General features: G+C 45.5%; 2 protein-coding genes across 2 annotated transcripts; both read left to right on the forward strand.

Annotated features, from left to right (window-relative positions):
* Positions 1-266: 266 nt before the first annotated feature.
* Positions 267-7063, forward strand: LOC126527638 (uncharacterized). Its single transcript, XM_050175449.3, has 5 exons — positions 267-651; positions 2372-2434; positions 4075-4166; positions 5243-5316; positions 6809-7063. Exons 1-5 carry the CDS (start codon positions 380-382, stop codon positions 7061-7063), a joined length of 756 nt encoding a protein of 251 aa, XP_050031406.3. The 5' UTR covers positions 267-379.
* Positions 7064-10737: 3674 nt separating this feature from the next.
* Positions 10738-12965, forward strand: LOC140213156 (uncharacterized). Its single transcript, XM_072284328.1, has 2 exons — positions 10738-11078; positions 12153-12965. The coding sequence occupies exons 1-2, from the start codon at positions 10990-10992 to the stop codon at positions 12409-12411; spliced, it is 348 nt and encodes a 115-aa protein (XP_072140429.1). The 5' UTR covers positions 10738-10989; the 3' UTR covers positions 12412-12965.
* Positions 12966-13741: the final 776 nt, after the last annotated feature.

A 13741-nucleotide genomic window follows, 5' to 3' on the forward strand; every position in this document is an offset into this window, starting at 1 on the left:
ATTCGGCCAGCTACTCGAGGCCTGCAGGCAGCCGAAAGCCTTATCATTTTCCGCCGTCCTGAAGGAACTGTGAGTCTGCGTAACATTGGAAGTACTTAGACGTACGAGTGACCCAAAAACTTCAGTTTAGCGACCGTTCTGCAGTGGTAACTAAATTGATACCAAAGCAATATCAGCCAGAAAAAACGCCGACGCACTAGATTCTGGCAAATATTTCAACTCTATAAGCAACTTAACGTCGTTGTCAAACGAGTGGGTCAGCAGGGAGGCGTGTCAGAGGTATTAGAGAAAGAATGCTAAAAGAACACAGACATAATGACATATCGTAAATGCACAGCATGTAGTTTTCCAATAGCATAGTACAGTTTATTGTCCTGAGATGGGGAGCTTCTTTTTTTTTTTCGGAAATTGGCCACACTCGACCACTGTGGTCATGATTGACAAGGAATGGAGTGATGCTTTTGTTCGAGTAAACACGGTGGTGAAACGTTGCAGTTGCGTGGACACCTGCGTGAAGCTACACGAGAGCGAGTACGCGGACATCTTCGTCGCGTCCACGGAGCGCGGCGACACCATGGTGTTCAAGGTATTCGACTGTGCGCGCATCGGGAAATACATGCGGTGCCTTATCAACGAGGTCCGGATTGGCTGGTGAGTCGCTGTATAATTTTCCCGCTCCGGGCTTCTGCATAAACGATCATTGACGTGCCATTTCCGATTTGACTTTTTTTTTTCTTTTGCGTTAAACGCAAGTAGTAGACCTCCAGCTCCCTACGCCCACCTCTCCCCATAAGAATGCTAATATAGGAAAATAACTCACTCACCCGCCGTGGTTGCTCAGTGGCTATGGTGTTAGGCTGCTGAGCACGAGGTCGCGGGATCGAATCCCGGCCATGGCGGCCGAATTTCGATGGGGGCGAAATGCGAAAACACCCGTGTACTTAGATTTAGGTGCACGTTAAAGAACTCCTGGCGGTCCGAATTTCCGGAGTCCTCCACTACGGCGTGCCTCATAATCAAAGTGGTTTTGGCACGTAAAACCCCATAAGAAAGAAAAAATATAACTTACTCAAATTGCACCTCCGTTATTTTCCGTACTGGTAATGGTTGTGCGGCCCAAAGTAGCTCCACAAAAACGAGCCCGCGCTGCCTACCCGCTTTACTACCTCCCCCTCACCATTCCCTTACCGCCCATCAGAGTTCAATCTGGCGCCAGATCCAGACCAAAGCATTTATTTCTCCATATCTGGCACATTTATTTCACCCCGGTCTCCATAATCCACAATGTACCACCTGCCGAGCGCCCCGGGCAGATCTTTTCCACTGTCTGTGGAGCTGCCCCACGCCCATGGCGGTAGAGCCTATTCCCAATCCTTCCTTTTCCTCGTGGGAGGCCGCTCTTCGGGCCACTTGCTCGGATGACCAGCTCTGGCTGGTGTACCGTGCTTGCCTAGAGATGTCGGCCAGGGGGCTCCCGGATAAAACCAATAAAGTTTTATCCATCCATCCATCCCTTGCAAGCGCGAGCTTGAGCCGCGATCGTCCGTTACTCTTGCGCCCGCTTGTGAAATACGCAGTTGCTGCCGGACCTGCCGAAGCACATTGCCCCCCCCCCCCCTCCCTCCTCCATTTTGTCCCTCCACGACCTTTTGCGCGCAGGGAGACGGCGCATTTGCTCTCCGATTTCATCCCTGCCGCGCGACAGATTAAGCCACGATTGTCAGTTCCCCTCGCGTGCTTTCATTCGCACATACATCATAAAGCGTGTGGTGACGGTGTTATCGCCATTGGACTCTATACGGAACGCCACGGAGACGGCAACGGCAAAAATACGCCTGGAATGTCCACATAATTGCAGTAGCAATAATACTACAAGGATTGTATTACTGATTTTTCTCGTGAAGAAGCTCGATGCTCTATTGATTAGACCACACACGCATGCATATAACGACAAAATAACTTGTCCTTATGTAGTGCAAGCTAGCACTTTTAGACGCTTTGCGAGTGCGCCGCGTCGCATAACTACATCAGTAGATATTTGGGCTTGTTGGTACAACATTTTGTAGTTCTTTTCCTGTAGCGCAAATAGCATAAGGGCGTAGAGGAGAAAACAGACACACCTAGGTGCTATGTGTGTGTCTGTTTGTTCCTCTACGTCGTTGTGCTATTTACGCTACAGAAAAAGAATGCATTACTACGCTTTACTCGCGGAGGTCAGAGCGAACACACTGCTAGCTTAAACAAACGGAGTTTCTTTTTGATTGCTTGAAAAATTGTACTCAGTTGGTGGACCCGAACTTGTTTGATGTAATTTGCCACGGATTAGGCTGTCCAATAAATTGTGCTCTTTAATTTGCCTTCATCTCTACAGGTTCCTCACAAAGTTGGCTGAAGGGCTAGAAAATCAAACAAGAGGCTTCCCTCAGCTCCATCTGTAAGTTTACGACAAAGTGCACAGGGCGAATTTTGCATTGAAAGCACAGTACAGGGGACTAATAAACCGTCTACACATTTTGGTAGGTTGCGCATGAAAAACTGTTTGCATTGCTTTGGTGCAGTAATATTGGTAAATAGAAAAATAACGACTATTCTTGCCGTTTTAGGGATACTATTAGAGAATATGAAATGAAGAGCACCTTACCTGCTTTCAAATTTCGTTCCCGAGCTGCAGCACTTGTGACGTCACGGATTCGATGACGTTTTTGCATGTTTATGACTTTTTGTGTCCATTTGAGTCCATCATAACTTGTAAGCTAAGTAGTGTATCTTTTTGCGAATATGCAATTCACTAGTTTCACGCCATCAACACTTCTGATGTCAAGGAGAGAGGTACCGTAAATGTCGTGGTTATGTTGATACCGGACTTCTGCTTTTGCTCGTTCTACGCCATAATAAACCTATCTGTGGAATACTTCGCAGTTGCAGGTGATCACGCCAGCTCGACCTAATATTCCTCTTGGTGATCATTTAAAGGTCGCTGACCACGAAGTTAAGCAGCATTAGTGGATTAAGTTTTCTTTAATATCTAAAGTGTTATCCATACGATGCGAGCAGGTTTAGGAAGGCTAAGTAATGTGGAGAAGCGACGGCCAGTTGGCGATATCATCTTGTCTTCCGCGCACTAACTTTACACAATATTCTGAATTGTGAGTGTGTTCCTCCATTTGATTGCTAATCGATAAACGAACAATTAATTGTTTTCCAATATAGGGGCAGAGTGCACACAGCGAGTTTCAATAAAGTATCGTGCTTTATATTAATGCCAACACAAAAAATATCTTGTAACCGATGACGTATTACGGACATGCTCGGCTGCAGGGAAATGGGAATTTGAAAACAATAAAATTTGGCCTCCAATTTCCGTTCCTGTGAACCACTCTTTTTTTTTTTTGCCGCATGAATCAGAATAGAGTTTTGAAAGAACGCTTCACGTGTCTGAAGAGATATTGTTGTGGTTCTATAGTGTTTCTTTAGCTGCCTGCAATCATCTCTATAAGAGACTCTTCATTGTTCAAATTATTAGAGAATTGTAGTGGATCCAGCATTCCGGCATGCGCGGGAGTTATGCCTGTTGAGTGTGGGCTAAAACGTGAACGGCCAGATTAGTGGCGTCAGCTGGTGGTGCAAAGCTGAACTAAACAAATACAGCCAGTTACATATTCTGCATAGCTACTGGCCTAAATTTTCGACAGCATCGCAATGTGTTCATAATTACTGAGCTGCCGAAAACTTGCACCTGCAGCGAAGCATAATACGGTAGGTTACTGCAATTTCAGCTCTGTTTTTGTCTGGTTGAGCTCTACGCCACCAGGCGGCTGCACCGCTCCGGCTGCTCGCGTTTACGCCTCCGCCCATCCGGCAATCTGCCCAAACCAGCCCCGTATGCCGGAATAGCGGACAAGCTGAAAGTCTGTATAGCTAAGCGATAATCAGTTGGAACTTCTCCCTGGTTGTTCGCCCACTCATTTCTGTAATACCGAAATGCATTGAGAGAAAGAAAACGAAATAATATAAAGCAAACACTTCACAGGAGGAATATTTGTTTTACGTTTTTTTCCCGGCTATCTTTCGCAGGACATGTTGCGTTTGGGACAGCTATCCCGTGCTGCTGGAAAGTGCATGCACCACCTACCTGAAGAGGAGAGGGTCGGCAGATTTCAGAGAGTGTGAGCATGCTATGATAGTTTTCCTTGCAGTATGTTATTTTCGTCTGTTTAATGAAAAAAGAGGCTCTCCTTGTCCCCTAAGCTGTTTGTCCTAACTAGTCTATTTATTCAGTCAAAAGACTCAATTGTCGCTTGGCTCGTCCTATTGCCTGCCTTATTGAGGCGTAAACAAAAGGCGAAGCATGCGTCTTCACTGACTTAATGAATGAATTTCGCGCCTGTGCAAATTCACCGTACAAGATTAAGGATTAATTTAGGGCTCTAGGTGTTCTGTTCTGCACACTGATGCCTGAATGTATTTGCGAAATTAGTTTTCAGCGCCTGGGCTTGTGCTGCATATTGACGTTTGCACATTCGACTACTATTGCTTCCAACACGCATTAGAAAGTTGTCCCTGCCCGGGAAATACAGAAGAAGCTCGATATGACAAATATGCATTACCGATTTGCGTGAGGTGAATCTAAAATGACGGTAGGCTTTTACGGACAAACTAGGGGACAGAGACGAGACCAAATAGACACTAGCGCTGGCTTTCAATTGAAATTCATTAACTGAACCTATTTATGTCCAACGCAGGCCGAGAAATGCTAGCGTTTAAGCGCGGACCGCATGATAGACAATCTAGCTCATATCGATGCGTCGTGACTATCCTATCGACCCACGCACTTCATTCCCAGGCGATTAATCTCTGCCGCCGCAGTGATTTATCTAGCCATATTATTGCGAATACATGCTTATAACAAATATTGGACATACGAAGGAATTCTCGTGTCAGACGTGGCTTTTCAGCGTGAAGCTTGAATATTTTGGGGTAAGTTTTCCATTGCGATGGTCATCAAGCCACGAAGCCAGAATACAGCTGGGTTAGAGTTACCTGCTGATATGAAGTGCATATTATTATATTAAGTGTCCCATCTTAGTTGCGACTCTTACTGGACACACCAACACTACTATCTTCATCATATATAACGTACTTCGCAGGACGAGGGTCTCTCAACGAAATCTCTCCAGTACGCGTATACATCAAAATTAGGTTCTTGGGACACTTTCACTGCTTACGGAAATTACACTTTCAGATGGACGAAAGCTGTACTCACCCTACGCCCTCATTTGCATGGAAAACGCTGGTGAACCGCTCTCCAAAATTACGGTAAGTTCCGCCATGAAATTAATATCACCTGCCGTCCCGATCACAGCACATCCTCATAAGTACAAATGCTTGTATGGTGGATTGGTCAGAAATTTAGGCTATGCCAACGATTGCGTCAGTTTTATATCTTCGTACTTGGAACTAAGAACATCAGCCAATTGCAAAAAAATATGCCATCTAAATATAACCATTCGAAGCCAAAGAAAGCATCGGCAAGGCAAGTGTCTTCATCTATAAAACTGTCGTATTTACAGATTAGCGCTCAATTTGATTCTACAAATAAGGTATGGGCGATAAGGTTCGTCAAGTAACGGTTTGATCTCGCCGTCATCAGTTCCTCGTACCGGGAAATTGAAATAAAAGTTTGATCGATTAAAGATACTTTACTGTGAGGTTTCCTACGCAGGCAAGCAAAAATGTGGCTGGTCGGCTAGCTGACTCACTTTGCAAAGTATAGTATAGCCTACAAGCACTGGTTATAATTGTAAACCCCGGATAACATTCCTGTCAGACTGAATATGTCAGCTTATGTTAAAATGCCGAAGTTAAACCGAATCGGGCTCGGTCAGTAGTAAAGAGTGCCAGGGAACTCCGTAGGCTTGTGGCTCCGGTTGAGCGAGACAAATTGTAGTTTCGACGGTAGCAGATGGCAACATCATCGTATCCTTATAGTAATCATTAACCAAATATTTTGTTGAAGACATCTTCAATATTATCAAGAGCACACTGTTTTATTTTATGACGGCTACCATTTTTGGCATGTGTCATGTTTATTGATTTGTCAATCATCGTTAAGACGCGCATAATGTATTTTGGCATTTTTGAAGTATTGTCCCCGATTCAATAGCAGGAAATACTGGTCCAATCCGATTCCGGGAGCGACGCGACGCGAATAGACGTATACATTCTCGGACGAACGCGAGCAGCAGTCATCACACCAGAGTTTACAATCAGTCGTGAATTATTAACCTACGCACTTGTCCCGTGGGCCACATTTCGGACAACCGTGTTCACCGCTATAGTTGTGGTGCTTGTATTGCTAGGCGCAAGGTAGCCACAAGAACATATCAATCTCTTAAGTCGAAATAATTCTGTGGTTTTACTTGCCAAAACACGAGATGATTATTGGGTACGCCGTAGTGGGAGGCTCCGGATTAATTTGGGCCACCTGGGGTTCCTCAATGTGCACCAAATGCACGGTACAGAGGCGTTCTTGCATTTCGCCTCCATCGAAACAGAGTCACCGCGGCCGGGATTCGATCCCGCGACCTCATGCTTAGCAACGCAACGCCGTAGCTACTAAGCAACCACCGCGGCTAAGCTGCTAACTCACGCTTTCGGCAGTTCTTTTTCTTTAATTTTTCTCCGTCACTACAACGTAAAAAAATCACTTCTGTCATACAGATTCAGCATTGTTCATATATTGCACTCATTAGCACCGCACTAAGTGCCCGCTTTGAGCATTACCCTACGTTAACTTTTTCTTCCTCAGCTCGGGCATTTCAGCAACGCCCTGCAGCTTCGATCCGTGGTCCAGCAGGTGGCGGTAGCCTTAGCGGTCGCTGAGGCAGAACTGGAGTTTGAGCTCCGGGCCCTGACTCCTGGGCACGTGCTGGTGAAGCCTGCAGGCCGTCGCGTAGCGCACTACCGCTTCATGAACAGCGTCTTGTTCGTCGAGTTGCACGGATGGGAGGCGTGCGTCGTGGATTTTGCCGCATCCAGACTTTGCCCGGGTGGAGGTGCGTGAATGGTTGTTATAAATATAGGGCTAAGCGTGCTTCGAGTAAAGAAAAAAATATCAACCAGACCTTTCCATAAAGAGCCTAGTTTGCTTTACAGAAACCTGTGATACATTGCATGCGCCAGGTGTATGCCATGATTCTATGTTTTATTAGCAGAACAGAGGTTCGCTAACTCTGGCTACTCTGTAGCTCAGAATTCAAGCATGTATACATGGCCCACCATTCGAAGTAAGTCGCGGATCCATCCAAATAATGCTTCACATTTAACCACACGGCATCGTCTAGCGTGGTTCCAGGTGGGTTCAAATGATCAATGTCATAAGTGCGGGAAATGTGAACTATGCAGCACATGCTGTTCGAGTGCATCGCCACGAAAGGCGTGTACTGCAAGCGTCAATGTTTTTTTCGGTGTAAAACCAGCGCTCGCTTTAGGAGAAATCGCACCCTCTTTTGAGCAATTAACTTTTTTGCAATTATCCGTCGTTGAATCGGACTGCTTCTAGAAAACTTTGTTATGTCGTACTTTGAGTAAAAATGCAATGTTTAACATCATCATTTGCAGCATCGTTATAACGTGAAGATAAATGGCGAACGAGATATTTTACGAAAAAAAATTATCGCGAGAAATTCTTCATCATTAAAAAAGTGACGAACATTCATCTGAGGAAATATTTCAACCGAAAAAATTCTTGAAAGGAAAGGAAAACCGTCATAAAAGAATTTGTGGATTCTTTTTCTGAGAGGGCACTTGAAGGTTTGCTCACGCAGTCATCTCAGACTGTGGCTGCTGCGTTTATAGTTATCTGTGTTCACTCACTGTATTTTTGGCAGCAATATATCTAACTTGAAATTGAGCAACTCAAAAGCATTGCAGGTATATTGTTCGTCCGACAATGGGTACTAAACTGTTTTTGCATGAAAAGTTGATTAGAAATGGGTTGGTCTATCAACTGTAATTGTCATGAGCGTGAACCACCTGATGAAGCCAAGACATACTTAAGAGTAAAGAAGAAGAACTGATTTCAATCGTTGGTTTAAAATTAATGAACTTGTGGTAAATCCGCGACCAACTTCATATTCTTCATGGAGGAAAGAGAAATCAAAGTGGCAGAGAACACCGCCCAGGTGGGGCCCCGTACCCACTTCTACGTTACGTATTGGGTGGTCTACCAAATTCCGGACGTGGTGTCCACTCTTCCGTTCTCTTAGAAATCTTTATGTATGCCGTACTTAACTGGTAAATTTGCAGCGGGCGTTAGACGCCTCTTAACTCGGTGTGTGATAATCTCGACATTTCGAATACAAGTCGAGTGACCTTTGCTACGATACGAGGACTGACTATGCGAAGTTGTCCAGTGGTCGTTTTGAGTGCAAATAGACGTGACAACAGTGCTCACTAGAGGTTCGAGCCAGAAAGGCAGATGCAAGCGGTGACTGTACAGAGCTGATGTGCTGCAGGGGAGCCGAAGTTGCGGCGGCGAGGCACCATATGCTCAGTGAAGGCACGGGCTTGGTAACCTCTTCTGAATAACTTCCTGTATTTTGATAAGCATGCGTCCACTTCAAGTAGCCTACGAATCCGTTAGATATGTTTAAGCAATAGAATATTTCACTGGAACAATCTCAGCATAGTTGCATCCATTAAAACAACGTGCAACACGGCATCATTGCTCTGTGGTACTTCAATATCTGGTGACGAGCTCGTCCGGCCCATTATTAAGGGTTTTTTTTGTTGTTGTCAGGGTGTGACAAATACAATGACCTTACAGTTTCTCTTTTACGAGCGGTTCAGTTGCAAACTCCATTTGCGAACTTCATTTGCGAACTTCATTTGCGAACGACATTACTTGAGTAAAATGAAATTAGGAAGCCTACATAATTTTTTTTCTACTCTATCTTTTTTTTTCTCAAGCACATTGCATGCGAATTTAATATTTCACGCTGGTTAGAGATCATAAACTTTTGGGTAAACATTCAACATTCGAAGGTTGTTTGTAATAATACTCGCATTTTATACGATCTGCATATTGCGCTATTGAACACCTCTACTAGCCACAGAAGTAGGGTGAAGAAGACGACTGCGGAGAACCGCGGCATTGTTGCAAACACCTCAACAAGTATGCAAGCCTATTTAGTCTGTAATTTGAAAGCAAATGCAACAGATTTGTGTACCTTGTCAAAAGTATACTTTCATATTCTGTAAATATATGGCATCTTCTATGCGAAATCTTGACCCGCCGTGGTTGCTCAGTGGCTATGGTGTTGGGCTGCTGAGCACGAGGTCGCGGGATCGAATCCCGGCCGCGGCGGCCGCATATCGATGGGGGCGAAATGCGACAACACCCGTGTGCTTAGATTTAGGTGCACGTTAAAGAACCTCAGGTGGTCGAAATTTCCGGAGTCCTCCACTACGGCGTGCCTCTATAAGAAAGTGGTTTTGGCACGTAAAAACCCACAATTAAATTTTTTTATGCGAAATCTTGAGTGCGAAGTACGAACCGATGTATGATGAGACGTACGCAAATGTGGCCCTTTGTGAAACCAAAGAAAAAAAAGTGGTGCCATACGAATCATTGGAAATGGCGCAATGCTCAGTTGATAACCAGTGCGCCTATTCGACATGACATCCGGGATATCGAAGGCGATGTGCTGAAATTTACGTGATATTCTTGAGCTTTGATGTGCCCGCGTCATTTGCTTAGGCCCTGTTGTTTTGTTTTAGGACCTTCTGTACGAATAGTAGATATTTATCCGCACTGCATATTTGCCAAGACTCTTCGCTAGTACAAGCTGCTTACGTAAAACTTGCATAACCAAGTAAGCCAAAGTTAAATTTCGTCGCAACTAACCTCTGTTTTCTGTTTTCTGTTTCCTTGCTTGACGGCCTTCCGTGGCATATTGCACAGCCACGTCTAGAAACGCACCGTATCACAGTTCAAACTGCTCGCAACATCTGTTATGGCAGGTGTGAATTAAATCTAAATGTAGCTTGATGCGCACTGTTTTGCCAACTCGCCGTATTTCCACGCTGACGCTCCGATACATCCGTACGTCATCAATTTAGAGAGACCGCACCACTACTGCCTCATTCACGCACCACATTTGCACGTGCTACCTGTGGCACGTGCCCTTGTGAAGGCTTATGCTCCGTTTCACACATTGGCAACGCTGCGAAGGCTCCTCTAACTTCTCGCATTCGCGACCAAGAAATAGTGACGCACTGATGAAAGTAGCACATAGGTATGCATCATGTGATTCGACGTGCCAGTAACTTTCATACTCTTGGGTCCCAAATTATGAGGTAAATATTACGCGGAATGCGTCCCGAACGCGTACCTATTCGTCACTGAACGCGCAATGTGACGAGTTTCTGCAACGCCTCCTAGCGTTGGTTTCTGCAAGCGCACCACTTGCGTTCGCGACCAAAACATTCTACATCACGTGCTGGTTAGCGCCGGGGTGCCCAAATAATGCAAATTTTGACGTAATCTTGTGTCCACAAGTTCTGGTTGTAATGCATGAAGTAGCTATTCTACAGTAAACGTCGCGGTTCAAAAAACAGCTGCACCGCGAAGGACTCTTAGTGAGACTTCTCTGACCACACTTCTTGGGTAACTTCCACAGTGCTGCATTCGATAAGCATGAAACGAAGTATAGCCAGCTTCACCACCTGGCTCCTGGTAGGTGGTAGCGGTAACTGTAGAAAAGTAGAAGCACATACCTTGAAGCGCTCTAATCTTAGTGTCGCCAATGTAGGATTCACCGATTACACGGCGAGTTGCACCCTGGTAAATGGCACTGCTTGGGGATATGTAATGCAGGCTGGCTGAAAACCTGCAAATAGCCGATCCTAAACACAGAAAGAGTGATGGCGCTGTAGTTCACGGTTGGCTTATTTCTAATTTTCTTTTTTTTTTTGGAAACAGGAGAGATGCCCTTCTACGTTGGCCTGCACGAACTCCCTGACGACAAGAGGAAGGCTGTGGGCGACAGGCTCGCTCTCATCGACAAAGTTATCAGGTGCGTTCAAAAATCGAGGCTTTTAATTGTTTAACGTTGTATACATCTTTGGAAGCAATCATCTGCCTATGAGAGACGCCGTATTTGAGGGCTTAAGGATCACTTGCATTCGCGAAGGTGCCGCCTAAGTTAGCTACACGAAAAAAACCAATGCTGCAGTTTAATGTTCACACTTCCTAGTCCATTTTATTTGGCGATCTGTTTGCTCAGAAATCGCTTTGAACACAATGCGTTCATCCTTCAATGGGAGCATGCTGAATATTTTGTGTGTCGTGGTAGTTCGGTTTAAACTCGTAGCCGCATAGGCCAGATTTTCAAGGAATAGCTTTATTCCGTCGCTTGTGGCACATTGGTATGTCGGAAGGAATTTGTGAACTCAGCGTGACAGAAATGAATCTATGGTGTCCGCAGCAACTTCCATCTTATCATACTTGTTCCTTCGAGATGTAGATAGAAAGATAGAACCTTCCCAACTAGTGAAAAAGCTCAACAAGTCCATTTTAGGTCAGAGTAACACCATATTGAGGGTCGTTCAACGTATGCTAATATTTTGTTTGAATTAGAATATGGCCGCTTTTGCCGGAAATTGACTAAGCGGTGGCATGCCCAAGAGTACAATGCCTTATGCCCATTGAGGGAAAACACGGCGAAGGCGAAAGATGGACACAAGACGATGAGCAAAACGAGAACAAGGTAAAAGCGGGAGCCTCTGAGCCACTTAATCGATTGGCCAGAAATATAAATTTCAGAATTGGTGTCCGTGCATGTATTTGATAAGTCACAACACTATACTGTAGCGGTGAAGGACCACGTTGTGTGTAGCTCAAAGAAGTTGGTGCTCAAGAGATGGCGCTGTCGACTACAAGAATATGCGGCTGTCGCATTAAATTATCTCGGCGTCCAAAGCAATCGCCCATTTCTGCTGGTTTTATTCTTTACGTCTGTTATTCGGGCCGAATTCACAGGGAGTCTGCGTCATGTATCTAGGAGCCGTACATGAAGTTTGAGGGGAAATTGTACGCAGAAGTTTTATCAACGTTTCGGAACATTACAATCTCATTGTCTCGTCCTCAGGCCCGACGCATCCCGCTTCGAGCCTTACACCAACGTCATCTTCCTCCACGACCTGGTTCATGGACTACTGGAAAAGCACAAGCAGATTTTCGCGTACGGCATGTCTTCCTGGACAAGCGCCGAGTGGGAAGCTTGGAAGGACCTCTTGCGGTGGTCCGAGGAGATTCCGGTTTTCATCAGCGCAGGAGCTTTTGTAATCGCCCGCATTGTGCCCAGCAATGTGCTCGCCGAGTCTACTCATATGACCGAAGAAACGTAGAGCCATTCCAGCCGTTGACTTCCGCGAGGGCTAAACTCTTCTGTTGATATTCAGAGAGTTGACGCTAACTAAAGTGGAATGAAACTAGTTTGTTGTGTAAAATACCGTTGTTTCGTAAGAGACTTTCTTTATTTGGCAAGATTGCTGTGTGGGCGGAGGAGAGGGTTGCCGGTCACGTGATCGTCGATATTGATGTGAAGAATGCGCTTTTCACTGCGGCAGGATGAAAATTCGTCGCCGACTCGTGAACAGATTCTGGGTATCGTCTAATAGAATATTTTGTTTACGAGATATTCTGGCAAAAGCGTGATTATGACGATTATGGTGATTTTTCCAAAGACTAGAGCAGCAAAATTGGAGATCCCTCAACAGCTTTAGCAGTGGAATGAACCCCTGCCGTGACCTGATACACACAAGAATTACCGCATAATGTACCACTTCGCTTCCTGTGTACATTTCTTTTTCGTTTAGCTCCTCATTGTCGCTCTTTAAAGTAGCAGGCTAAAAACTCGCACTTCCTATGGCCGCATCACAGATTAACATAACCATACAGCTTAAAGGTAATCCTCAAAGAACCAATAAATAAAATTGAGCATGACACACCTACGCTTCGTTCTTTTTTGCTTTTTTTATCCAACTGAGCGGTTTGCTAGTGAGACTATTGCAACCTACCTATTAGTGAATGAGTTCCCAGTGAAGAGTGCGGCTGACAGGGTGACCGGGCCTTTTTTTCATTCGTGACAGGCATTAAAAGCCTCCAGCGGAATGTGTTTTCGCGTGGAATACGAGCATTTATGAACATGCAGCCGGATGCAAAACGCGTAAAGTGCACTAAAACCCGACAAAACAGGTGGAAGACAAAGCAGCGCAGCGACGAGATGTAAAAATCGTGAGAAATAAATCTGCGAGTTGAACAGGCGAGCGACGGAACCTCGGTTTCGGAGTTGTGGGCTTCACACCTGTGCTCTTGGGACAAAGGAACGACGACACAGTAGTGCAAACAATCACAAGTGCATTTATTGCACCTTTCATAGACTAATGCTTGCTAGCCAATTTGCTATCCAAAATATGCCGATGGGCGCGCGACAAATCGCGAAAGTCCGACTCACCGCGACCGGATAACGAGCGAATATGTTCGCCCCATGCTGGACACCAACACCTGGTCGTGCGCGCGTACGTTCACGCGAACGGTGGCGCGTTCGAACGATCGTGTTCGTCCGTTCCGAGGTAGGCCTCGCGAGACGGTCTCGCAGACGCATGGATCGGCGCATGCGCAGAACGTCCGCGCCGCTTTCCGATCACCCAACCAGAGAGGAAGAGCCTTCTCCTT

Source organism: Dermacentor andersoni, chromosome 9 (assembly GCF_023375885.2).
Source record: "Dermacentor andersoni chromosome 9, qqDerAnde1_hic_scaffold, whole genome shotgun sequence".
Taxonomy (NCBI): Eukaryota; Metazoa; Arthropoda; class Arachnida; order Ixodida; family Ixodidae; genus Dermacentor; species Dermacentor andersoni.

Excerpts from the sequence above, each read along its gene's own strand:
- LOC126527638 (XM_050175449.3), top strand. The coding sequence starts at position 380 with ATGGGGAGCTTCTTTTTTTTTTTCGGAAATTGGCCACACTCGACCACT. Across the intron at positions 2,435-4,074 it reads GGCTTCCCTCAGCTCCATCT|GACATGTTGCGTTTGGGACA; the intron begins GTAAGTTTACGA and ends TATCTTTCGCAG. Across the intron at positions 4,167-5,242 it reads GTCGGCAGATTTCAGAGAGT|ATGGACGAAAGCTGTACTCA; the intron begins GTGAGCATGCTA and ends TTACACTTTCAG.
- LOC140213156 (XM_072284328.1), top strand. The coding sequence starts at position 10,990 with ATGCCCTTCTACGTTGGCCTGCACGAACTCCCTGACGACAAGAGGAAG. Across the intron at positions 11,079-12,152 it reads CTCATCGACAAAGTTATCAG|GCCCGACGCATCCCGCTTCG; the intron begins GTGCGTTCAAAA and ends TCTCGTCCTCAG.